At 36.8% G+C, this 26,727-nt stretch overlaps 1 protein-coding gene across 1 annotated transcript in view; it reads left to right on the plus strand.

Annotated features, from left to right (window-relative positions):
* THSD7A (thrombospondin type 1 domain containing 7A) overlaps positions 1-26,727 on the plus strand; it is a 363,069-nt gene that overhangs the window by 309,540 nt on the left and 26,802 nt on the right. The window contains exons 12-16 of the mRNA XM_084784371.1: positions 2,213-2,407; positions 3,757-4,020; positions 18,253-18,431; positions 22,046-22,179; positions 26,010-26,163. Coding sequence (XP_084640497.1) covers positions 2,213-2,407; positions 3,757-4,020; positions 18,253-18,431; positions 22,046-22,179; positions 26,010-26,163 — 926 coding nt within the window. The remainder of the gene's footprint in view (positions 1-2,212; positions 2,408-3,756; positions 4,021-18,252; positions 18,432-22,045; positions 22,180-26,009; positions 26,164-26,727) is intronic.

The following is a 26,727-nucleotide window of genomic DNA, read 5'->3' on the forward strand; positions in this document are numbered from 1 at the left end:
GTGTTCCAGCTCTAATTCAGGTTAACCTGTCAGACTCTCCCCTTAAGTTTATGATGATAGAAGCCTGAAGAAGCTAGTAAGTAGGGACAGTTTCAGCTCCCACCATAAACTTTAAAAGGTCATATAAATCAGTCTGAATGAAGCTATTTAAGGTAATTTAATAAAGGTTTCAATACAGGAGCAAAGTTTAAATGTTTCATTGACTCCCTTGATAAATGAACAAATTCTTTTTAGAGCCTATGAAGTAAATGGTAGAGGAAGAAGGCAGACTGTAAGCAACATGTGATCTTTTTCTTTAATATCTGTTATATACAAAGGCAGTGTCCTATATATCTATAGTTTGTATAGAATAAAATTGTTTCTAGATTTAAATAAATTACTGGAACAATATTGGATGGAATCATGTGAATTAAAACTGCCTGGTCATCCTTAGAGTCCACATGTAGTCATGAGAATTTGACTAGTGGCATGCTAAGTTAAGCTTGTTAAAAGTTTCCAATTTTATTTGTAAACTCGGAATTGATAGTTCTGCAGTGTAAAAAACTTGAGGTCAGAAGGGATCGAGGGCTTTGAGATTGTCTCCTCTTAGCCGCTCAGAAGACATGCAAGTATACTCACTCTCAATGTGGAAGAAAATAGTGCTTTCCTATAGAATACTACTCAGCTATTACAAACAAGGAATTCCCGAAATTTGTGGACAAATGGATTGAACTAGAAATTATCATAATGAGTGAGTTCACCCAGAAGCAAAAAGAGACAAATGGTATATCCTCACTTATATCGAGACACTAGTCCAAGGGGCACGGCCCATGAAAAACTTTACTTACCAGGAAAGTGGGTCAGAGGGGAGGACATCCTATTGAGACTTTAGGTGAGAGAAGCCCGGGAGAATGAGGAAATAGAAGGATCCAGAGGGTCCTGGAAACCTACAAGAGGAACTTTATGACAGGCAGATCTGGGTCCTGGGGTCCTCCTCAAACTATGGCACCAGCCAAGGAAAATATGGGCAAAAAACTTCAAACCCCTACCCAGACTAGCCGATGGACAGGACATTCTCCACCATTGAGTGGAGAAGGAGATCTGACTTTCACACAAACTCTAGTGCCCCATCTCTGACCATGTCCCCTGGATGGGGAGGCATTGTGGCACTCAGAGGAAGGATAGCAAGTTACCAAGAAGAGACTTGATACCCTAAGAGCATATATAGGGGATGGAGGTCCCCCTCAATCACAGACATAGGGGAGGGGAGTATGGGGGAAGCAAGAGGGAGGGAGGAATGGGAGGATACAAGGGATGGGCTAACAATTTAAATGTAGTATGAATAAATTAATAAAAAAGAAAATAGTGCTTTCTATGCCACTGTATCCATAAGACAAGTTGCAAAAAACATGCTCTCCCAACACAATTTACTAAATAGTGGACATTCATTGAGACATCTGTAGACAGGAAATTTAGATTGCTTCATGTCCTAAAACAATGTTGGCGACATCTTCTTTGCTTCTAGCACTGTGGCAAATATTCCATGTTCAACACACACTAGAATACATCCATGCATGATTTATCTGCTAAAAGCAGTTTCTAAATCTAACCCATGTGTGAAGTAAGTTTAAGTCATTCATAGACTCTAGTAAAATTTACTAAATATCATTAAGTTTATGTATCTATGTGTATGTTTCTGTTCGTGTGTGTGTGTGTGTGTGTGTGTGTGTGTGTGTGTGTTGGTATGTTTTTCTGTGCCACAATAGCCAATGAAGCTATGTGTTCTTTAAGGGAAATATAAAGGTTGGGGAGATGGCTCAGTGAGTGAAGTACTTGTTCTGCATAATTAAGGATCTTAGCTTGATTCCCAGCACCTACATAAACAGGAGGTGCAGTAGAATGCAACTATAATCCCAGTGCTAGGAGGCAAAGGCCAAAGGATGCTCTGGACTTACAGGCTCAACTTGGTCTAACGCCAAATTCTGTGAGAAACCTTGCCTCAAAAGTAAGCAGAAAGAGATATAAGAAGGCATTCAGTGTTAAACTCTGACCTCCCAATGTACACTTAAAACACACACACACACACACACACACACTTCTTTCTAGTATGATTCTTAAAAATACTCTAACCACATTGCTATTGGAAACTGGGAATTAGAATAGATTCTTCACTCTGTGAAAATGCTTTTAATTTTTAAATTATAGAGTAATTAGACACATGCTTTTCTTTCAGCCATTACTTGTCGAAAGCAAGATGGAGGGCAGGCTAGCATCCAGGAGTGTCTCCAGTATGCAGGCCCTGTGCCAGCCCTGACCCAGGCTTGCCAGATTCCCTGCCAGGATGACTGTCAATTTACCAGCTGGTCCAAGTTTTCTTCATGCAACGGAGACTGCGGCGCAGTTAGGACCAGAAAGCGTGCTATTGTTGGTAAGAATAATTGGAATGCTAAAGGCAATTCTTATCATGATAGAAAAAATACAATAAAACTCAAACCAAGAGCGTTCTGACAGTCCTTATTGTTGCTGTAGTTGTACTGAATATTTCAGGAGATTCAGATGTGTTTCTTAATGCAAGGTAACAATGATAGAAGCAAAAAAATAAAAAAAGCTTAATTCCCTATGCAACAAACAATAACACAGTTGTTGTTGTTGTTCTTTAAGCGTGAGCCTTTAGTCCATTGCCCAGAAATTTCGAAGTGCTCAAAGCAAAGAGCAGAGGCCACCCCTGTATCATCTCAGCCTCGGCTCATGGCTGATCTGCTACAGTGAGAAAGGCCGCAGTAATTCTATCTAAGAAAACTGCATTTGAGCACAAAGTCACAATGGCTTTAAAAAGTGAAAAAAGCAGTAGCATAATTAACAGTTTACAAGATACTACACTTAAATTGGATGCATTTGAACACACTGTTGGGGGCAAAAAAAAGTATTGATGTTTATAGACAATTAAGATGAACCAAAGTAAAATGAAGACAGTGGAAGACGTGTGTGTGTGTGTGTGTGTGTGTTTGTGCAAATTGCAAATTAATATAGAATTAAATTCATAATGTAATTAAAATATATTATATATGAGAATTACAATTATATACATGAATATTTTACATAATATAACTAGCATAATTAAAGATATAATTTTAAAGTATAAATACAATTTTATATAAGGATTTTCTAGGTGAGAATTTCTCTTGATTCAAAACTTTTAAAGTGTTTTACTCTCATATGAAAATCTTTTTTTTGGATACTATTTGTATTAGTTGTCAAGTATATAAACATGACTACTATTCAGAAATTTTGAAAGAGACAAAATAATATGCCAAGACATGAGCTTTAAATCTCTAATTCTGAATTATAACCTCATGTAACTCTACCAGCTAATCAGCAAGAAAGAATACAATCCAGTGAAGTGTTGATCTCTCTGCATCTTGCATTTTTGCATGTATTAAAAAGAAGAGGTTAGTGCAATTGCCACAAACTCCTGAGTCAGTACAAACATAAGGATTTCAGTTATTTCAAAGAGTATAAAAATCAACTGCAATCCTTTATGCAAAGTAGACTATTTTTAAATGAAAAAAAAATAAGAAAAGTTTCACTGTGCAAGGCACAAAGCACCCAATATCAGCAAAAATTTATTTAGAAAGCACTTAGAATGAAAAGATATCATTTATTTATAGGCCGCTATTGAATCAAATCAAAAGCAGAGAAAGGAAATGTAAGAATGTGAAAAATCTAAGGAGGCTAGAAACTAATAATGCTATTTTCCAACATAATTCTCTCCCACAGGAAAAAGTAAAAAGAAAGAAAAGTGTAAAAACTCCCACTTGTACCCTCTGATTGAGACTCAGTATTGTCCTTGTGACAAATATAATGCCCAACCTGTGGGAAACTGGTCAGACTGCATCTTACCAGAAGGGAAGGCTGAAATGCTGCTGGGAATGAAGGTCCAAGGAGACAGCAAGGAGTGTGGACAAGGATACCGTTACCAAGCGATGGCGTGCTATGATCAAAATGGCAGACTTGTGGAAACATCACGATGCAACAGCCATGGTAACCAATATTGCTGCAGTTTTCATGTTGCTCTTTGGTAGTGGAGGCAAAATACACCTGTATCGTCGTGGAGAGTAAAAGAAAGTTTGTATAAGTATTTCTAAGTGAAACATTAGGCACCCCATAGTCCACCCTCTGTATGTAATAGGACATAAAACAGCACAGTTTAGTGACTCAGATTGGCAGATGAGTCCTAAATTGGCAATATATCACTATTACTCTTTAACTTTAATATATCTGCTTTTTAATGGAATGAAGTGATATTACAGTGTGTTAGCCTTGGTCTGAGATGGAATGTATTTGCAAAATTTAGAGAGTGATGTCCCACCTTGTTATAGAAGTGACTGTGAAAGAATGAAGTAAATTGCTAGGAGCAAGTACAGCTACCCTCTAACTTTACTGGAAGAACTGCTATTGAAACAAAGCTGGTCTGGTTTTATTATACACTGCAGAATACAATGCAAGCTAATGGTACCATTTCACATTTATAAACCTTCAAAGCACCATGTCAGCATATTTCCTAGAGTCCCTAAAACCTTTTCCAACAAAGGAGCATCTAAAAGTGTTGCCCTTTATTTTAACCTTGTCTCATAGTTGTTGCTTTTTCACACCCTGATGAGTCCCCAAAACTGAAGCTGTATAATATTCCTCAGGTTTGTATGAGTGAATTGCTAACTGAAAGTCTCTCTGCATTTAGAGCAATAACTGTCAGAAATGTGGGCTGAAACTCTGAGAATACCTTTTAAAACAACATGATTTTCCCCTCTGCATCAAATTACAAAAGTGTTATCAATTAGATCCCAAAAATAAAAACATCTTTTATATTTTGAGATGATAACATATGATATTTTGAATGGCTATTCAATATAAAAGTGAATATCATTTCAATTGAGTTTTTTTTTTACTGCAGTAAGTATTTGCTCCATTTGCTTTTTTCTGTATAGTGATTTGCTTAGATAATAATTTGTTTTGAACATTACTCTAAGCTTTAAGGATGTCTTTCATATAGTTCTGCCTCCACTAATTACATGTATGATAACTTTATCAATAATATTTGGAACTAGAAGGGGAAATTTTTTTGAGGTGTTAGAGATCATAAATAGGACTTTGTGAATGCAAGGTAAGTATTTTACAACCAAGCTACATATAATTCCAGTGCCTAAAAAAAACCAGTATTTATCAAATTGTATGACTATCACAATTTCCTATCTAACAAACATAACTAAGCCACATTATTAAATGATTAAAAGTCATTGAAATAAGCCAAAGGCTGACTTCTTACCTTAGTGTGATCAAGTTGAGGCATGGAGAATGCATGTCTACCTTACAGGGAAGGTACAGACAGAAAAAAAAATGTCATGACGAGGGTGAAAGAACCTAAGAAAAATCTTCACTAAGAACACCATTCCATTTGAGTTCTGTGAGGCTGTCATCATCGTTAGTGGTGACAGTGTCCCTGTCAGCATCCCCCTCTTCCTTAATCTCTTTTCATTTATAATAGGGCATCAAATGAGACATTTTAACATTTACTAACACCGGTTCTAAAAAAAGCTAAGAACATTTCATCTCTTCTGACAGATTTCTGTTTTACAATTACTTGTCTTCTATGTGTTCCAGTCAGTTCAATAGTTTGTGGAATGTCACCACTCTAGACATGCTCTGCACATCTCTTTTCCCCGCCAAATCAACTTTCCACATGGATTGTAGATGTGCAGTTTCATGTGGCTTGGAGAAAAACTATCTTCCTGCTTCCATTTAAGCATAAACTTGACCCCTATGCATATGAAGTCAATGATGTTAATCTCTTACTCAATTTTCACTTGCCTTGGGGCAGTTCTCTTTAATCACTGCTGTCCATCATCTGTGACTTATCAGTAATTACAATGTTACGCAATTCTACTTTCCCCAGTTTAATTGAGTGTTATTCTAGACTATTTCCCATGTGACCACCCTTTTTTATTTTCTTCAACTTGGGGCACAATTTTATCACCATAGCTTAGGTCTTCTTACGGTGATAGACTCTAGGCTAACAATACTCAGTTGTATTCTTACAGTCAGATCTTACATCATAGTTTCTGTTCAGTCCATAAAACCTTTTGTCTCTTAATAACATCAAATGTCAGTTGGTAGTTTAGGATTACATAAATTTCTAGTCTTTCCATTGTGGACCTTAAATAATTACATTAGTTAGCCTTAATATGTTAAAAAAAAATTCTTAGAAATAACTTGGCTTATATAAGTTATATCTGCAAGATTTTCATTGAAGTGTACACTATAAAATTTTGTCATGCAACTTCTAAACTGGTACAACACTCTAAAATCCCCCATTCTGTTCTATATTTGGCATTTACAAAGCATGTATCACCCTATAGTTGATACCTATAGTGTAAACTATACAATATAGTTTACCTACTACACTCACTACATGTGTTTTCCTCTACCATGCATGAATATATATTTGATAGAAGACTTTAGACTCCTATACTCACTGATATATTCTCAGCTTCTTGAAGAATTGATGCACATTAGATATTTACAGAACATATTAAAGGAGGAAATACTAGAGAAAAGTTTTGAAGAGGAAAAGGGTTGATTCTTGGTATGCTTACAGTTGCTCAAGACCCCTGTAGTGCTTTCCTTTTCTCTAGCTAACCTCCCTATGCAGCGCATTTCTAGAAGATAACAAACAGATCATTGAAGCTGTTATGATCTTTAGAACAAATTAGAGCTATACATGCTACAAAATGTCTATATGATTTTGATCTGATGTCAAAGTTCCAGCATGTCTACTAAATGGGAGAAAAAATAATAATAATAGCCACACAGCCTTCCTGCTCAATTTGATCAATAATACCCCTAAAATAAAAAGTTCTTTCATCACTAAAGTTTCCTGTTAAAAATGCTTTGCTTGTATACGCGCTTAATTCATGGTTCCTATTAGGAATCATGATGTCTCGAATTTCCCTAAGCAGTGTTTTCAAATATAACCGAGAGTTTAAGGTATTAGACTCTATGTTTTCACTCACATTCCCTGTGAAAATAGGGAATAATTATTCCAACTGTTTTCCCTGAAAGATACATTTTATACATAGAGAGATAAAGTATGAAAATGCTAGATGCTGGGACTTGCTATTGGGACTCTAGGTAAGAGAGGTATGGGAGAATAGGGAGATATAAGTACCCAGAGGGTCCTGGAACCCTACAAGAAGACTGTCAAGGCTGGCAGATCTAGACCCAGGGTTGAGGGGGGGAGGATTGGCTGCACAAACCACTGTACCAACTAAGGTCGATGCATGTAGTAAACCTAGACCCCCTATTCAGATCTAGCCAATGGACAGTGCATTCTCCACAGTTGTGTGGAGAGTGGGGACTGACTCTGACATGAACTAAGGTACCCCCTATTTGACTACTTCCCCTTGGTGGAAAGGCCTGGTGGCACTCAGAGGAAGGGGAAGCAGGCTATCCAGATGAGAACTGATAGGCTGTGATCATATGGTGAGGGAGGAGGTCCCTTTCTGTCAGAAGCCTAGGGGAAAAGAATAGGGTGAAAGTCAGAGGGGTGGGGTAATGTGAAGATACAAGTGAGGGGATAGCAGTCAGAATGCAATCTGAATAAATTATTTAAATAAAAAAAGAAAAAATGCCAGTCTTTAAGTCTTCAAGTCATATCATTTCTTCCCTTTAAATTTACCCTCAGGACATTTTTATTTGCTATTTTGAATAGGCAGTCTAAGCCATAATGCATTATCAGTAAGTAACCTAAGGCTAAAGCCAATTATACCTGTAATGACAACTCATCTGTTAATATCAAGTTAACAGAAAGCTTCGTCTGTTTACTTTTCTGTGAGTCTCTTTGCTTAGTGTATGTCTTAACATCACAAAATACAGCCACTGGAAATATCAAAGAGTTGCAACACAGACAGACCATAAGGAAACTCAATAGTTGAGTATCATGCTAAATTACTTGTAACTAAATGTCTTCCTGAAGGGTCAGATAACAAATATTTTAGGACCTGTGGCTCATAGTTGTAGTTACCACCTGTACGGTTGTAGAAAGAAAGGGGCTGTGAACAAAATGTGAGCCAATGAGCAGAGCTGTGATCTGGCCAGGTTTTATTTTTTGTAAAAATAAAGTGTCTGATGCCCTGTTATTTGAATGTTGATCTAACTCTTACCTGTACAGAATGCGGTTCAGGGACCTCTGAGAAACTGTCGAAAATATAGAAATCCTCCATGTGAACGTGCAGAGTCAGAATCTGCATCTCAGCGGGACCACGGGTGGCCTGTGCTACATATTCGCAGTGTGAGGAGTCTTACCCTGATTCAAGGGGATCTTAGGGTGCTGAGGATAGGAAGGAATCAAGTTCTGTCAGAAAGAAACTGCCCTCCAGACCCTTAGATAGATATTGTGTTAGAGACAGCACAGTCCACACCTCCATCTATTTTGATATTTATGACATCAGATTTACTAAAGGCAAGCTCTTTAACACACTGGGCCATCTGCTGGCCCCTACGTGATCTTTAATCAATAAAACCATTCCTAATTTTATGTACCAATACACCTTTAGCACTTTACTATGGCATTTTTCATGCATAATGAAGAAAACTCTCAAAATCATGATAATAAGAGATGCCTGTGTATCTGTCAACGCTCAGAACATGTCTGTCAAAGTGCTGAATGGGGTGTTGTCTTCAGCTTAGCTGGAGCACTATGAGAGTGCTCCAAGTTAGATGCTGCTCTGTTTGCAGAGCACGAGTTACATTAAAGGTAACAGCCACATTTGGACTGGAGAATCCAATTGTCAAGACCCTGTTCCTCCCTAACCTTCCACTGCCATGTGACACCATACTGCCACTCAGAGAGACGGCATTGTATGCTTTCTAATTTACTTTATTTAATTATTAGATTTGTTCTCTGGCACCTCGAAGCTGAAGTTGCGAATAGTTTCTCTAATGCTTCATTAGTGTGGTGTTAATTTCACCTTACATTAACTTTGGAAAAGGGCAATTTGTATTAAATTATCTCTGCTTTTTCTCTGCCTACTATGCTAACAAATGATGGTAACACAGAAGTGCTACTCAGCACCAAGTGGCTTTAACATCCGGTTTTGTAAGCATCTGTGTGATTCACAGCATATCCATTCGAGTTTGATATTTTGCAAAAACTGTCACTCGCAACCAAAGTTACTCACATAGATTTTTCCCTCAGGTTGTTTGCAGCACAACTTTATTCATTAAAAGAAAAAAAATCCTTAAAGTTTATAATTGAAACAAATGTAATACTAATGCAAAGAGTTTTTAAAGTGCATAAATGCAAACAAATGAATAAATAGAATTTTAATTTGTTGATACATATTTTCACATTATAGATACCCTCATGTGGCAACATTTGTCATTTTTGCCCAGCAGCATAAGCATCCTCACCTCACTCACCTCTAATACTGAAATGACTTCTAAACAGATACATATTTCCATGGCCGTAGCAAATGGCTGTGAACACCAAATGGTGTCTCCTTGGTCAGGCTCTCCAGAGCAGAGACTCCAAGTGTGAGGCTGTGCACTACTAAATTAGGCAGGAACAGAAACACACAGCCACAAAATCTACAGAGGAAAAGCATGTCAGCTCAACAAAATGTTAGTTCAGTACCCAATTGTCATAGATTCCAGTCTGAGAGCTTGTACTTTAGGTTACAAATGAAACTCAAAACATGTCTGATTTTACATATATATATATATATATATATATATATATATATATATGTATGTATGTATATATCTCCCTATTCTCCCATACCTCTCTTACCTAGAGTCCCAATAGCAAGTCCCAGCATCTAGCATTTTCATACTTTATCTCTCTATGTATAAAATGTATCTTTCAGGGAAAACAGTTGGAATAATTATTCCCTATTTTCACAGGGAATGTGAGTGAAAACATAGAGTCTAATACCTTAAACTCTCGGTTATATTTGAAAACACTGCTTAGGGAAATTCGAGACATCATGATTCCTAATAGGAACCATGAATTAAGCGCGTATACAAGCAAAGCATTTTTAACAGGAAACTTTAGTGATGAAAGAACTTTTTATTTTAGGGGTATTATGATCAAATTGAGCAGGAAGGCTGTGTGGCTATTATTATTATTTTTCTCCCATTTAGTAGACATGCTGGAACTTTGACATCAGATCAAAATCATATAGACATTTTGTAGCATGTATAGCTCTAATTTGTTCTAAAGATCATAACAGCTTTCAATGATCTGTTTGTTATCTTCTAGAAATGTGCTGCATAGGGAGGTTAGCTAGAGAAAAGAAAAGCACTACAGGGGTCTTGAGCAACTGTAAGCATACCAAGAATCAACCCTTTTCCTCTTGAAAACTTTTCTCTAGTATTTCCTTCTTTAATATGTTCTGTAAATATCTAATGTGCATCAATAGACGAAGCCCAGAATAGTCTTCAGCACAACATAACTGAGATGTATTACTTTTGTGATTGGATTCTAGGGAGGGTGAATAGTAGACGTTAATTAGAAACAAAACTGGGTAAGAAACTGTTCCCTGTCACAGTGGATAGTTGTAGCCAAGGAAGAGCATCTTTCATTAAATCAAGCAGAAGAGGCAATAAAGAGAGTTATATAAACAAACTGAAATGGAGTTCTAATATTTCCAAAAGCCTTTTCAGTTACTAGAATTTATTTACTGTCTAACCCATTTCTGAATTTTTAATATCTCATATGATAGAGCACACATACAGCTAGTATTGCTTTTTGCAATTCAAGAAAATGAATCTTTTTTTTTTCTTTTTAAACTTGAAAAGGAGCCAGAGTGTAAGCATCTGACTTTTCCTGGGATAATGGGGCTCAAATATGAAAAGTAAGATAAATATGGAATCTTAGGGGAAGCTTAGCACAAAGAGAAAGCAGTGGTGCAGGTGCTAATTTAAGTCAGGTGTGGACTCAGCTCTGTACTCCCAGGGCTGCCTGTAGCCCCAACATGGAGATGAAAAGAGACTTGGGGAATTCCCCACAGCTACAGTGCATGGCATGCAAGACAGAAAAGCAGCTAGCCTTGCTGTTCTGTTATATGTGTGCTTATTCCTTAGTTAGAGTTTCCATTGCTGTGACAAAATACCATGATGGAAGCAACCTGGGGAGGAAAGGGTCTATTTAGCTTGTGCTTCCCCATCATAAGGAAATCAGGACTGGAATTCAGGCAGGATAGGAACCCTAGCCAGGAGCTGATTTTGAGTGCTGCTTATTGGTTTCCTCCTTGGGACTTGCTTAGCCTGCTTTTTCATAGAACGCAGGACCACCAGTCCAGGAATGACACTACCCACAATAAAGCTGGACCCTCCCCCATCAAGCACCAAGATATCACCAACAGCAGCAACATTTCTTGACCTGTGAGATTCGACCTCTTTGAGGGTAGAGAGACCTCTTCACAGGGGTCACCTAAGAGCATCTGAAAACACAGTTATTTATATTATAATTCACAACAGTGGCAAAACTACAGTTATGAAGCAGCCATGAAATAATGTCATGCCTTGGGTCTGCCACAGCATGGGGAACTGTATCAAAGGATCAGAGCATGAAGAAGGTTGAAAACCACTGCTCTACAGGCTTGCCTAGAGCCTGATCTTATAGACATATTTTCTTAATTGAAGCTATTTCTTCTCTAATGACACCAGATTGTGTCAAATTGACATGAAACTAGCCAACACATCTCATCCTCATGCCTCACCTTGTCCTTCTGCTTGATCACGTGATTCCTTTTTTAATATATTTTATTAATTTATTCATATTACATCTTAATTGTTATCCCATCCCTTGTGTCCTCCCATTCCTCCCTCCCTCCCATCTTCCCCTTACTCCCCTCCCCTATGACTGTGACTGAGGGGGACCTCCTCCCCCTGTATATGCTCATAGGGTATCCAAGAAGAGACTTGATACCCTATGATCATGTGATTCTTAAACCGGTCTCAAAGAGCTCTGCAGGCTCTGCTGTCTGGTGTAGTAGCCTCTGCATGTTTGGCTTTGTTTTCTGGTTTTAGGATGAACATGTTGTACTGATTAGAATAAATCTAACAGCTGAGAATAATTCATAATGTTCAATAATAAACAAAGAGTAGAGAAACTATGCATGATGTTTTCTGTTTTTTGTTTTTTGTTTTTTTGTCATGGTATCTTAATCCTCTTTCTGTTAACCTTTAACCTCTCGCTGCTTCTACTGTCAGTCAAAGGGAGCAAAGGGACCTTCTATGAATTATATAATGCAAAAATATAGATGACATCCATGTTAGTTTATTTGTTTGTTTTTCTGTTTGTTTATTGTGTGTACATGGTGGGAAGAATATGCCACCACATGCATAGAGGTCAAAGGACAACTTGTAACGGTTCTCCTCTTCCATCATGCGGTCTCCAGTTCGGAAATTAGGTCGCCAGGCTTGGAGGCAAGTAACTCCCCCTGGAGAGCCATCTCCCTGGCCCCGTGGGAGCTTTTTGTTATATATATATAAAACTAAAGAACTGTTCAGTACTGTGAAGTATGTAGAACTGTTCATGTGAGTCCCCATAAAGAATTCTACTTTGTTAATATATGAATACACTTAGAGGAATCTGGATACACTTGGTCAGTAAGTAGACATAGCGTAGAAGTAACATTACAAACCTCTTAGCTTTTCGAAAAATACTGAAAATTTCTGAAAATCTATACAAGTATGTAGTGAATGCGAATAGCTGTGCCTCCATATGTATCTAAAGCAAATAAATAAAATCAAAGTGGTATTTTATTATATTTACCTGAATACTTCACCATGATAATTAATTGCCCAATGTTGATTCACAACTTTTCATCAAATATGGGAGCTGGGGTAGAACACTGAAAGGCTAAAGTTTAGAAATATATGTTAGAGGTTATAGTTTGGTTTTCTGTAAGTTAGCAAATTACCAGTGTTGAGTATATAATTTATGAAATAATATTCTCAGCTTTTTCCCAGTCCCTAATAAATGTCTCGTTAAATTGCCCAGTTCTTGTTGCCGTTAGAAGAGGTTTCTGAGGTTTCTTTTTAGACCGGCCCAGATGTTTCAGAGACTGCACTGGGTTGTTCATTCACAGAGCTGTAAATCATACTACCCAATACCTTCTATGTGCTCTCAGAATGAATTATTTAATCATCTGCAGTGCACCTCTCAGGAACATAACTTACTAATTGTGAAGGTTGTTGACAGCTCCTTTATCTGCATGAGCATAATTCAATCGAATGAGGCGATTGCATATGTCACAAAGGCAGTTTGTCCTGTGGCTGCCCCTTACAGCCTGCTAGTATTTTGTGTTTTGTTTTGTTTTGTTTTGTTTTGTTTTTCAAACTGAAGCAGTAGTTCGAACACATAAAGGCTTCAAAAACATATGATCAGAAGCCTCAGCTTGATTTTCTTGAGGATCAGAATTGGTGCTGAATTGCTCAAGTTTTAACATCCTAAACATTAAGTCATTTATTTTGTTTTAGCCTTCCTCAGAAACCATAAATTACTACAAGTTGCCAGCAATTTATTTAGCCTTAAAAATGCTTGAAATGTTCCATCTCATGTGATTGTTTGATGTTAATTGCCCTCAGAAACGATCTTAGCAGAACAGGCAAGGGAATGCTTATCTGGCAGTTCTCTGGTAGCATTAAAGATTTTAATAGTGCTAGATAAACACAACAGGCAATTATTGCATGTGGCTACATATTGGGAAATAAAAATAAGAGATTGAAAAATATATTCTTCTACTGTTTTGTCTTTATCTTATTTCCTAACTTCTATCCTTAAAAGTTTAATAGGGTTTTTTTTTAATGTTTTCTAGAATGTGCTATTGGAAAATCAGATATAAAACTTTTATAACTTATTCCTCAGTGATACAAAATGAATTATTCTGAAGTCAAACATGTTAAATCTTTATGGAACAAAGGATCTAGGCTTTGAAAGGTTTCTACCCAAAACTGAAGGTGGCTTGTTCCCACCTCAAACCACAATTAAAATATATATGTAATCAATCACTGCAACTTTCTAAAAGAGTAACTATATTTTTTAATTTATTGTAAAAAGTACTTTGAAGTATCCCTTCAGTTCTTTCTGAGATTTTCTTCTATATCTTTATGAATATATCAGAAGCCTTCTTCAGAATCACATATATACTGAGAATAGCACTGTCATTCCTGTCTGCAACTCCATGGATCTCTAAGCTTCAGCAGTATACCTGCTTTCTAGAAGAATATCTGTTAATTTATATTTTGGAGATTTTTTATTGTACCTCACTCTTTATATCAAATTTGTGATTGCATTTTTAAAATTGTTTCAAACTTAATTTACAATAAAGTGCTATAATATACATCCCCAAACACATCTGTTTCTCTCCTATGAATTCATACATCAAAGTGTATCCTTAACTTAGCCAAAATACATTCTGAAATATTCATAGAATAGCCAATGTATTAATATTAACATCATATTTAAAACTACCTCAATGCTCACCAACCAATACAATGAATAAGTAAAGCATAACATGTTCACCCACTAGAATACAATGCATCATTTATAATACGTCTCCAACAGCATACAGAATATAGAGGAAGCTCACAATGAAATAGAGTGAAAAAGACATTTACAAGTGAACATATATTGTGGGTTACTTAGTTTTTGTTCCTGTGGAAAAGGTCCCATGAAAACACTAGAGGAAAGGTTTAATTTGGCCTGCAGTTTTAGAGTTGACAGTCCCGTTTAAGCTACCTTTCTAGTTTCTGTGCAGATATGGGCAGAATGTGGGGGAAAGATATAGTTGGTCTTTATTCACCTGATTGCAGCCCACAAGGGTAAAAAAGAGACAGATACACCAAATACACCTTTCAACTCAACACCGACACCTCATCTCCTGCTTGTCATCACTTTTCAGTAACACTATCAAATTATGAACCCATCTAGGCTGATGCATTGATGAAATCAGAGCACACCTGTTACAGTCACTTCTGAATGGCTGGGTCCATGAGGTGGGACCAATACTTCAACACGTAGACATTCTGCGGATTCTTGATATCTAAGCCACAGCACTGTATGATGTTAGTTATATACAGCTTTTCAAAATAAACTATTCTAGGGGCTGGAGAGATTGCTCAATGGGTAAGAGCACTGAATTGTCTTTCAGAGGTCATGAGTTCAATTCTCAGCAGTGGCTCACAACCATCTATGATGTGATCTGATGCCATTTTCTGGCCTAAAAGTGTACATGTAGGCAAAGCATTGTATACATAATAATAAATTTAAAAATCTTTAAAAATATTTAATTAATTTAAATAAATAAATATAAATAAACTATTCTATATATTAAGAAGCCAAGATGGTGTATCATTTAGTAATAAGAGAAGGTGATTAATAAAAGCACTCAGAAGGGGACTCTAGAATCCTAATTTCATGAATATCTTCACTGAATTTACACATATACAAGCTATTGTTGTGGAGCTGGAATTTGATGAAAAATGTTAAGCACACAAACATCTCTAACAAAATAAAACAGCTAATATGCAGAAAGATGGACCATTAATCTATACCTCCTCCAGATTTTATTGGTTTTGCCAGTGTCTTACAATTGTTCCTTGCATCAGCCCTAGACATGCATAGGAGCTCTAGAAAACTGATAAAACCTGAGAAAGCTTAGTAGAATGTATTAATGTCAATCTCTCAATTAGAAGTACATTCCAGTTATATTAAAGCAACTTGAGAGAGTATACAAAGAAATTGTGCATAACACTTCTCAATTTTCCATATGAATCTATAATTATTTCAGTAATTTTCTTTTAGTTTAAAAAAGAGAAGAATTTATACTCATTTTGTAAGAGCCAGAGTCTGGCATGCCCATTTTTTTCACAAGGCTATACTTTGAAATACCCAAAGCAATATATAGATGCAAAATAAGTTCTAGATACAGTGGTATAGAATTCAAATGTAAGATTATTATTCACACATATGTGTGTGTGTGTGTGTGTGTCTACTCTGAGTTATTGTACTCATATAACTCAATTATAATACAAGGTTTACTTCCAATGCTTTGAAAATGCTGTATCAAGTTGTTTAAGAGAAATAAGTTGTGCAAATTAAATATTAGTAGATTAAATCATGGTCATGCAATTGCTAGTCTACTTTTATCACAAGAATATACATCATAGGTACAGCAGATAGATATGACTCTAAAGAAAGACAAGGTCTTCAAAATCCCCAGAAATATGCAGAATATGGTATTTTAAAAGGTTTTTTATTACTTTAAAGATTCATTGGCAATGAGACAGGTTAACTCCTGGCAACATCCAGGCTGCCTCAAAGAAGATGATGAGCATCAAAGAACCTCTTTATGGAGATGGCTTCAAATGTGGCAAACAATCCACTGGGCAAAAGTTCCTCATTTCTACCACAGACAGAATTCTGACTAAAAAAACAAGGACACGCTTGCATGCAGGAAGAGCCAATGGCCAAACTCTGTAGGCCAAGACAGGGTAATCAAGTCGTCAACAGTTCCTGCCTCACAAGTATATTTGTCAGATATATTGGGTCAGAAGGCTGAAGAAGATACTTCCAAGTTAGAGTTTTGGGTGACTATTGAGGTAGAAAACTGTCTCTGTCATATTTTTATTTGGAAAGCTTCTAACCTCCACTCTCAGCATACTGAGAAATTAAGTTTACTCCTTCTCAAGTCTCTGAGGGAGTTGAAGACCAGGTATCTTAGTTTTACAACAAAGCTTAGTTGTTTGGGTGTTAAGATGTGTTTAGGTCTAGATAGGTGTTCTAAGTTGATAATGACAATATGTGATGGAGATTGATTCACATTCAGAAATTTAGATGCACCATGATAGGAAAGATGTCTTCTTCAAGGCTGTCAAATACATATAGCCAAAACACTAAGGATGTAACTTTTATATAATTTCTGATTCTGTCACTGTTCTTCTTGCTATAGGTAATCTATTGTATATGTGTGTAATGATATAAATGTATATGTACAAAAATAAAATAATTTTTAAAAGAAGAAGGAGAGAAATATGTATTGACAGATGTAATAATAACAGTTTCAGAAAGGGAGCCGGTAAAACTGATCTAAAATGATAAAATTCAGATGATGGTAACAACTATACAACCCAGCATATATACAAAAATTCAAAATGTAAGCTGATTCTTATGTTATATGAATTTTTTTAGCTCAAGACATTTTCAATCTACCTGTTTCCTCATATATTATGAATATGATAGTCACTTGCATAATAAAGTCTGTGCCCCCTGATAAAAACATTATGAAGCAGACTGATTATGACTTCTTTCAAAAGCCAGCATTACAGGAGGGACATCAGGCATTTGCTTCTTGACCAGAGATTTGCTTTTCCATCTATTTGCCGTGAGACCAACAGGGACAATGTGATGTCACGAAACGTCAAGTTGGTAGTGAAGAGCTAATCAAAGACAGCAGCCTGCTTCCCAAACCAAATCTGTACACCATTCTTTTAGCCGATTAGTTGAGGACTGTGTCTGCATCACCCTGTGCTCCTAGACCTGTCAATCACCCCTCTGCGTTTGTTTTCTTGTCTCCGCCTAACACATTTAAAATTCCAAGAGATTCAAATGGACCCAAATGTGGTGTGGCTTTAAGAGTAACAGCACTGGGGAGATATGAGTCATTGTTTACACAACATCCTTCAATTTCCCTCCTCTGAATGAATTTTCATGGAAGAGGGAAGGAAAGGCGCTAAGTTAAATGGATTCCTTCCAATGTTTATTGAGAGGGACTGGCGTTTCTTGAGGAAGAATGCTGTGAGGACTCAGAGCCTTGCTGGTGTGCGGCATTAACACATAAAGTGTCACAGAAATTTGTGTTAGGGGATTTTTAACAGCAGTCTGGCAGCACTGAGAATGAGATGGTTAGCCGACAGGTTGCTGTCAATTAAACACGAGCTGTCACAAAGTCAGAAATATTGAAACATGGTACCCATGAATCCTAATCAGATCACGTGGCCCTTCTCAGCTGTTGCTTTAACACAGTCACAGTACAGATGCGTCGTTTCCCTGCAGAATTTAGTTTGAGTCCCTAAGGACACAGACGTCTCTGTATTTGCATGCTGCTGTCAAGTCCAAGGTGGACCTTCTAAATGAGCTGCAATGTCGGGGTTCGAGTCAGAGAATGACGTTTAGCAGATTCACTTCTTGTCCAATTTTCCTCTGCTCAGGTTACATAGAAGAAGCTTGCATCATCCCCTGCCCCTCAGACTGCAAGCTCAGTGAGTGGTCCAACTGGTCTCGCTGCAGCAAGTCCTGTGGCAGCGGCGTGAAGGTCCGGTCCAAGTGGCTGCGCGAAAAGCCTTATAATGGAGGAAGGCCTTGCCCCAAACTGGACCATGTCAACCAGGTATCTTCCTAACATCAAGGGCACTAAGATATTATTAAGATTTCCAAAAACCTATCATTCTATGTTTCTCCAAAATTAGCAAAATTAAATAATAGCACTTGAGGAAGAAATATGATTGGTCCTATTTTTATAATGTCTGAGTAAATTATATATAACTTACTAAAATATAAACTCTTGAATTATATATGTTATCCTTGACTTCTCTGGGGATTCAAAATCCTGCAAGCATCTAGATAGCAGTACAGTTCCATGGAGGTAAAATAACACCTAAGTTGTGAATAATGTCAAGGTATTTAATCTGCCAAACAATTGTGTCTAACTGCTTTGATGAGATCACATTATTCTTATAATTTCCCTAGACTCACAGAAAGAGATCGCAGTTACCAAGTACTCAAGATAAAGCAAAAACAATAACAAGCATATATATATATATATATGCTAGCAATTTAGTCACTTCCTTTTGTAACATTGAATCTGTATTAGAGCTTACATACATACTTCATTAGCTGCTGCCCATGGTTGTTATTTGTATTCTATTGGAGATAAAGAGCAAAGTGGCTAATGACAGAATTGTGATTAAGTGTAACAGAACAGACAATTGTTATCACAGTTGATCAGCATGTAAATTAGCAAAGAATGGATTATACAGAATGTGTGCAGATGTTATGTTTTGAATCTGAGCCATGACCAAATGAACCAAGTATTTAAATATGTTAAGCTGTTTCCCGTGAGCATAGCCTGTCTCATTTTAACCTCTAGTCAGACCATTTTCGGCAGTTTCCTTCTGGTTAAGCTAAGCTCACTGATAACAACAGAATCATACCATATAAAATGGAAATTTTTAAGTAAATAAAAACTAAGATATTGAAGAATTAAATTCCATGGAAAGTATTCTCAGCCAGTTTGCAGTCTTCCAAAGTTGATGAATTTCGGCAACGAAGAGAGAATAGCACACTCTGCTATCGCCATCTCCTGGCAGCTGAGCTGCCTTGCCATTGAACATTTTGTGTTCCTAAAGTGTAGGTATTTATTTCCAAAGAAGAAATTCACTTGCAGAGCTATAATTGGGCCAACATGAAACAGAGTAAGAGAAGTAACATACTTATGATGAAAAAAAAAAGAATGTTTGTTTACAAGTTAGGAAATCCTGAATTTCTAATGGCAAATTTAATATTAATAAATTATGAACCAAGAAGAACATGCATATATACTCAACACATCATGTATGTATCAACTACCCAGTATGCAATTTATATAGCCACATTTGCCTGAGCCTATCCGTGTGCAAAGGCACGTGACTGTGTCCTAAATTGCCAGTACTCTACAAACCTCTACACTAAGACCTTTTCGACCTTACTTTCCATCTCCCATAAAACTTAAGACAGAATGTGATAAGCACATTTTATGTATTGGTTTTCATTCTATTGGAGGCATATCAAAAGAGCAATAAATGAAAAATCAAAGGTAAACAAAGAAAAAACAGACAGTTAAGCATCTAATTTTAAGCATAATGTTTTCATAAAACATATGGACAGGGATTTACATATTAGTCAAATACTTGAGAAAATAAAATATGCCAAATGCTGTTTTATGGTTAAAAATTTTAAACCATGCAGATTTTTTTCCATAATTAAAACTCCTCGGTAAAAATACAGCAATTTTGTTTTGGTTTTTGTTTTACTTGAGGTTGTTTTCTAGCTAAAGTTAAGCTATCGGGTCCTTATTTTGCTAAAAATGTATGACTGGATTAAAGTGGATTGATGGATAGATGATCTGTAGGTGGGTCAATATATAAATAACAGTGTGTTTGCCAGTTGGCTCATAGACTATTTGCAGTCATCGATCAGTTTGGCATGACAGGGGCTGTGAGATCTGCTCAGATTTTGAAGTCTTGCCAGCCTGTACATGCAATCCTTTCCTTGCTTGTGCAATCCTTGTCTCCTCCTTTTACATTTAAGTCATGTGACATGGTTGATTTACCCCTCCTAAAGCCTAAGAAAGACATTCTCATCTATTACAAAATTAATGTCTCATATAAAAGTCCTTAAAATTGAAACATAGGATGTGAACTCTTATCAAAATAACTGACTTTTTCCTTTCTCTGTTTCTTGTCTTTTATTTCTTTCCTGCCAAACATCACTCCAGGCACAGGTAAGAACTCTTATCTCCTATTTCTTCAGAGTTCTTTTTTAAAAACTCATTCCCCTGCCTACTCCCTTTTTATTCCCTCGTATAGTTGCCAGAGTTGCTTTATTTAAAGGGCCTGAGGAGATAAGGTGAAGTGACCAGGTTTCACCTATTCCACTTAATGAGGAAATGGTTTATGTTTGCAGGAGGGAAACATAGTGGGCTGAAAATGGTTATTTGGAGATATCTATGAAATAATTTGCATTTACCCCTAAACAAAGGGGAATAATAACTATCTATCAAAAGATTAGGAAAAGCAGCAGGCCCACTCCGTTTCAATTCTTCAATTCCCTGGGAGTGATGGGGTGGCGTTTAGCCAAGTGATAACAGTCCTGTCTTAACACATCTCCCAAATGGGAATGTGATAGCTGTGTCATTAGCTACAGTCTTATTCCTACCATGCATATTTTACCCTTATCTGGGATATTTCTACTTTATTTTGTTTTTTAGTCATCCAAATGTGCAAAAGAATAGTTCCAATGATGGCTTAAACCTGTTTCCAGGAACTGACAACCTAAATGATGTGTGTGTGTGTGTGTGTGTGTGTGTGTGTGTGTGTGTGTGTGTGTGTGTGTAAAATAGGAAACAGAATTGGAGTTTCACATATCATGGAAATGATTTTTAAAAATGAAAAATGGTTGTAGTCTGGGTTGTTATAGATTGATGTCTCTTCATTTCTTCCACTTATTTTCCTCATTGAGAAACTAGCACAATTGTTACATTGTTCTTGAATTCCTGAAAGAAACATACTATACTGCATTTGGGACTTAAATCTTTATGAACAATAACCACAAAGAGTTGGCTGTGTTCTGTGAAGCCCTTGGTGCTGCCAGCTGTATCTGTGGCTATATATCATATAAAAGTAATTTAGGACCTAGTTTCCATACCTCAAGGGATTGAGGATTCATTTTACGTTTATTTATCATTTCAGTTTCTTATATGACAAATGTTAATTCATACACCTATACACATTTATATGTAAAACTAGTTGAATTATATTTATCTGGAAAACAGATATGTGTATAGTATTCACTTCATTCATTTATTTGACAAACCTAAACTGAGTTTCTACCAAATGAGTATCCAAGGCTAAGAAGTAAAGACACACAAAACTTTGAACAAAATATATTCCAGAAGATTGTAATATGGTGTACTAAAGATCTGTTTATGGAAATGTGTTTTGGAACTGACCCACGTGGTTAGATCTGTTCCCACTCTGTGAAAACAGAGAAAGTCGCTCAGCTCACCCTCCCCTTCTAGACTAGACCTCTCAGGAGGATATTCTTCTTCCTAGTTGAGAGTACAAACAGTAAGGGGGCAGAATGAAAATAGACTGATGTAATAACAACTTTGATGATATAAGAGTCTTCCCCCCACTCACCTCCATTCGCCTTCCACTGCCTGAGATCACCAGATGTGTGTTTCAGGTGTATGAGGTCGTCCCATGCCACAGTGACTGCAACCAGTACATATGGGTCACAGAGCCATGGAGTGTCTGCAAGGTGACCTTTGTTGACATGAGAGATAACTGTGGAGAGGGTGTGCAGACCCGGAAAGTGAGGTAAGACCAAGCAGGATGGCCGAGACACCACATGGCAACACTCTCCCAATTCCACAGGCAACAACATGGAGCATCCCTCATCTCCACTGTAGGGAAAACATTCAGTGGTTTTGGTTTTAGGGAATGTGGGTACCTGGAAACCGAGACCCTCTGTTTCAAGCGGCAGTTTGTGTATTCTAGTTCCTGAACTAAAGAGCTCACTTTACATTTTTCATTATATTTTTATTTTTGAGATTATAGTATATTTATATCACCTCTCCATTCCTTCCCTCAGATCACCCCCAAATACCTCTCCTTGATTTTTCATAAATGTATGGCATCTGTTTTTATTAATTGTTTATATATATATATGTATGTATATGTTATATACAGATATAGATAGAAATGTAGATTCCTAAGTATGTAAGTGTAGCCTGCTAGGTCTGTATGTTACTTGTATGTGTGTTATCAGGGCTGACCATTGGAATTGCACATTGAAATCAAGCTTTCTGAATATGGATTTTAAAACTCAGTGACTTCCTAAAAACCAAACATGTTTCTGCTCAGCGTCTGTACTTTTATGTATATATGCATGTGTGTATTCAAGCCAGAGGCCAACATTGGATGTTTTTCTCACTCACTACCTGCCTTACTTTTTGAGCTAGGTTCTATCAGTGAACCGGAGAAGGCCAACAAGCCCCAGGGATACTATCATAGAGTTCCCTGATATATATTAACATTAATGTCATAAAACTTTATCTATTAAATGTATGTATACTCTTGTTTCTGATTTTAATTTTTTTCTGCCTCAAAGTCCATCTGGATGCTCCATTTACAATTTACAATTCCCATGGACTGTAATAAAGGTAGGCTATAGATGAAGACAGGAGGAAGGTAACAAGTAGATAGAAAATGGAAAGGTAAAAACAGAATGCCTGTTTCTATAGTTCTGCTTCCAAATTAATTTTTTTCCTCCAAATTTAAAAACCATCTTCTTTTGTGAAGCATTTGATTTAGTTTCTTGTTTGTTAGTGAAAATTATACTGAAGGGCTGCGCATTGCACTTTTCCTCAATGTTTGTGTGTGCATGCTTCTTTTTGATTCGTAAATAGATATTTTCAACATTTCCAAACATACTGGAAACAAAGTAACTCTCTGATAAACTTATGTGTTGAGCTTGATGCAATAGAGAGAAGGGTCAGTATTGATCGTGATCTCTGATTGTGTAATAATGTCCTGTTTGTTCCTGATTGAGTGGTACATGTCACAAACTCTATCCTCTGCTAATTAAGGTCAGTATGTCCTGCCTACATACAAATGTGGACTGACACTTCAGGAGAGATGAGTCTATAAAAGAACAGGGTTTTATTTATCTATTTCCAACCTTCCTTATTTATGATGGAATGGCATATAAGAAAGTGGGTAGTAGAAGGGGTTCTTCCTGATAGAGAATCCTTTCCCCCTCCCCCCCCCCCCGTTTCCTGCCTGCCTGCCATCTTTCTCCTTCCTCCCTTCCTCTCTCTTTTTCTTCTTTTTTTCTTCTCTTCCTCCTATTTTTATTCCTTTCCTCCTATGGCCTATTGAACCAGGTCCTCAAATAGGCTAGGCAAAGAAAAGGTCAATGACATTTTTGTTTCCATAAGTTTTAGGCACATGATGACAATAATAAGAAGAAGAGAAGCATTTTAGTCACAGTTACTGCGGTTGTTGTGTTCCATGCAGATAGTCCAAGCTTTGTTCCCCTCCTCCCTGTTACGAGCCTGTCATCCTTCTTCGCATCCAAGGTGGTCACGCACTGTATTTCTAACATACTTCAGCCTTTCAAATAAGTACTGTTGCTCTTTGAAAAAACTAGGAAGGTCGAGGCTATGCAGAAAATAAATTGAAAACATATTGCTTTGAGCTTAAGCTTGATCCAAATATTTATTCTGAATTCTAGGTGCACAGAAATATTATTGCCAAATAAAACAAATCCACATCTTGGTAGAAGAATTTGTTCCTATTTGTGAAACAAAAGAATGCTTAAAATAATAATCTGTTTAAAATTAAATGAAGTCTGTTGAAAGAAGTTACCTCTGAGAGAGATTTGGAGTTTGTTATTTATATATTTTGAGTTATTTATACAATGCAAAGTTAAGAAAAATAAAAGCCTTTATTGATAAAGTTACAAATACATAGCTACCTAATAGGGTATTGGACATCTGTTCCTAACCTGGATCAATAGGCAATTTTACAAGCTAATCCTGTGTGCTGCATCGGTATCTTCTAAGAACATGATTTTAGCATCAACTCCCTTTTTGACTATAGAAATGCTTGGCCTGCCTATGTCTCTGTCAGGCTACTGCCAAAAGAAATGTTTAATATGCTACTGGAGAAAGAACATTTTCCTGTATAACTAAAAACTCATTCAAAGAAATGTGTGACTTAATTTTTCACCAATGAAATCACCAAATATCTACTGATTCATTTTGATGAAATGATTTTTTAATTTACAGAGATCAGTATTTATATAGTTTTTTTCCAGATGGCATACCCAATCAAGATACAACTAATTACAATTTTCTAATCTTTCAATTTCTCTCACTTAACAGAAACATGTTTTTAATTTGGTATCATTATAAAAAGTGATTCTTCAGAGTATGTTTTTAAAGATGCAATGTCCCTCCTCACTGAAAACTCTGCAAAAAGATGGGATGCCAGACATAGCGTTGTGGCATGATTCAGCCACTGCTTAAAGCACTGCAATGGGCCTAGGAGGTTTAAGAGCCCATCTTTTCTTTGATCTTCTCATAGGCAACTGTGTTCCCAAACCCATTAATTTGGTTGACCTTTCCTACATTATAGATTAAGGATCATGGTTTTCTCTTCCAGTGTTAAAGTTCACAGAGAGGTTATTAACTATGGTAAAGGGAAGCCACATTAATTAGCTTCTCAAGAGATCAGTAGAGAGTACTTCTTGACTGTTCATATGAAACAGTATGAACAAAGGTTTAAATTTGTTCTAACAAAAGGAAAACTAACACTTGAAATTAAAAAAAAATCAAGATAGAAGATCTAAATAATTGTGTTGTTCTAATTTTAATTTTCTTTTGCTTTCTGGCTCTCTTTGAAAGTTAGCAGATGGGAAACTAAAATTGCCTTTTTAATAGCTTATTTAAAATTTTCACTTTATTTATTTGCATACACACACACACACACACACACACACACACACACACACACACACACACCTGTATGTATGAGTCACAGTGCCCATGTGGAGGTCAGAGGTCAATTTGCAAGAATTGGTTCTTTCTTTTCTATCATGGGAGTTCTAAGGATTGAATGTAGGTCATCAGGTTTGATTGCAAATACCTTGACTCACAGAGTCACCTTGCTGGCACCTAAAATTAGTTTTTAAATGACAAAACAAACTAATGAATACCTTATTTTGGAAATCATGTTATAAAATATTTTGTGTGGCTATTGTACTGTGCTTAAGCATCCATCATCTATGAATCAACTGCACCTTATCTGAGAATCACTTTGGAGCATTTTTCATTAGTTCGGGTTTCATATATGGGTGTAAAAGTCAACTTTCCTCATAAAGAAATAAGATTGCATTTCGCACTACCCTGAAGCTATCTAATTAAAGTATCATGTGTGTGCGTGTGAGTGTATGTTTTTTCTTTCAATCTTAGAGAAATAAATACTAACTCTATTTAGAGAGGCATGGTTTAATTTAGCTCTTCTTTTAGCTTTAGGGAAATGTTGTTCTTCAGATGACGTCTTAAAGAGAACTACCCACCCTGTGTGTTGGCTGCCATTGTAATTGTCCTGGTCCCTTTACTCATGTACACGTTTTCTTTTAGATGCATGCAGAACACAGCAGATGGCCCTTCGGAGCCTGTGGAGGATTACCTGTGTGACCCAGAAGACATGCCCTTGGGGTCCAGAGAGTGTAAACTACCATGCCCTGAGGACTGTGTGATATCTGAGTGGGGGCCATGGACCCAGTGTGCTTTGGTGAGATTGTAAACTGGTTGGGTAAAATAAAGTTACCTTAATATTTGAAAGGCTTAAGAAGAAAATAATTTTGTTTAAAAAAAATCTCTTTGTGAGCCATGTTTACAAAGCATGGAGGTGTGCTTTCTTGGCCACTTCTTTGTATGTGTAAGCCACATTAATTCCACAAGGTCTCTACTACAGCTTGAGTTCTTGCCAACTCTTTGCTCCTTTTCAACAATGCTTCTAAACCAGCATTCAGCTGGCCTTACAAATGGTGCAGCATGTTAAAAAAAAACAAAAAAACAAAAAACTCAAGGGTCATGATGATTCCCTTTAGTTAAAGTGAGCAAAGAATGAGTGTCCAGTCCAATGGAGGCAGGCACTTTAGTGATGTCAGCTGGCTATCCCTTGCTCCTTGTGGAATCTTTTTAACTTAAACAGTAGGAACACTCTCCCACAGGAAGTGCTGCAGCAGGAGTGTTGACACCAGAGAGTAAAAGACACTGAGTAAGAAACTGAGAGGGAAGAAGGTTACACACGGTGAGACCGCAAGTATTGTACAGTGGTTGTGCTTAGACATTT

This window comes from Acomys minous, assembly GCF_964271855.1.
Source record: "Acomys minous genome assembly, chromosome: 6".
In the NCBI taxonomy this organism is placed as follows: Eukaryota; Metazoa; Chordata; class Mammalia; order Rodentia; family Muridae; genus Acomys; species Acomys minous.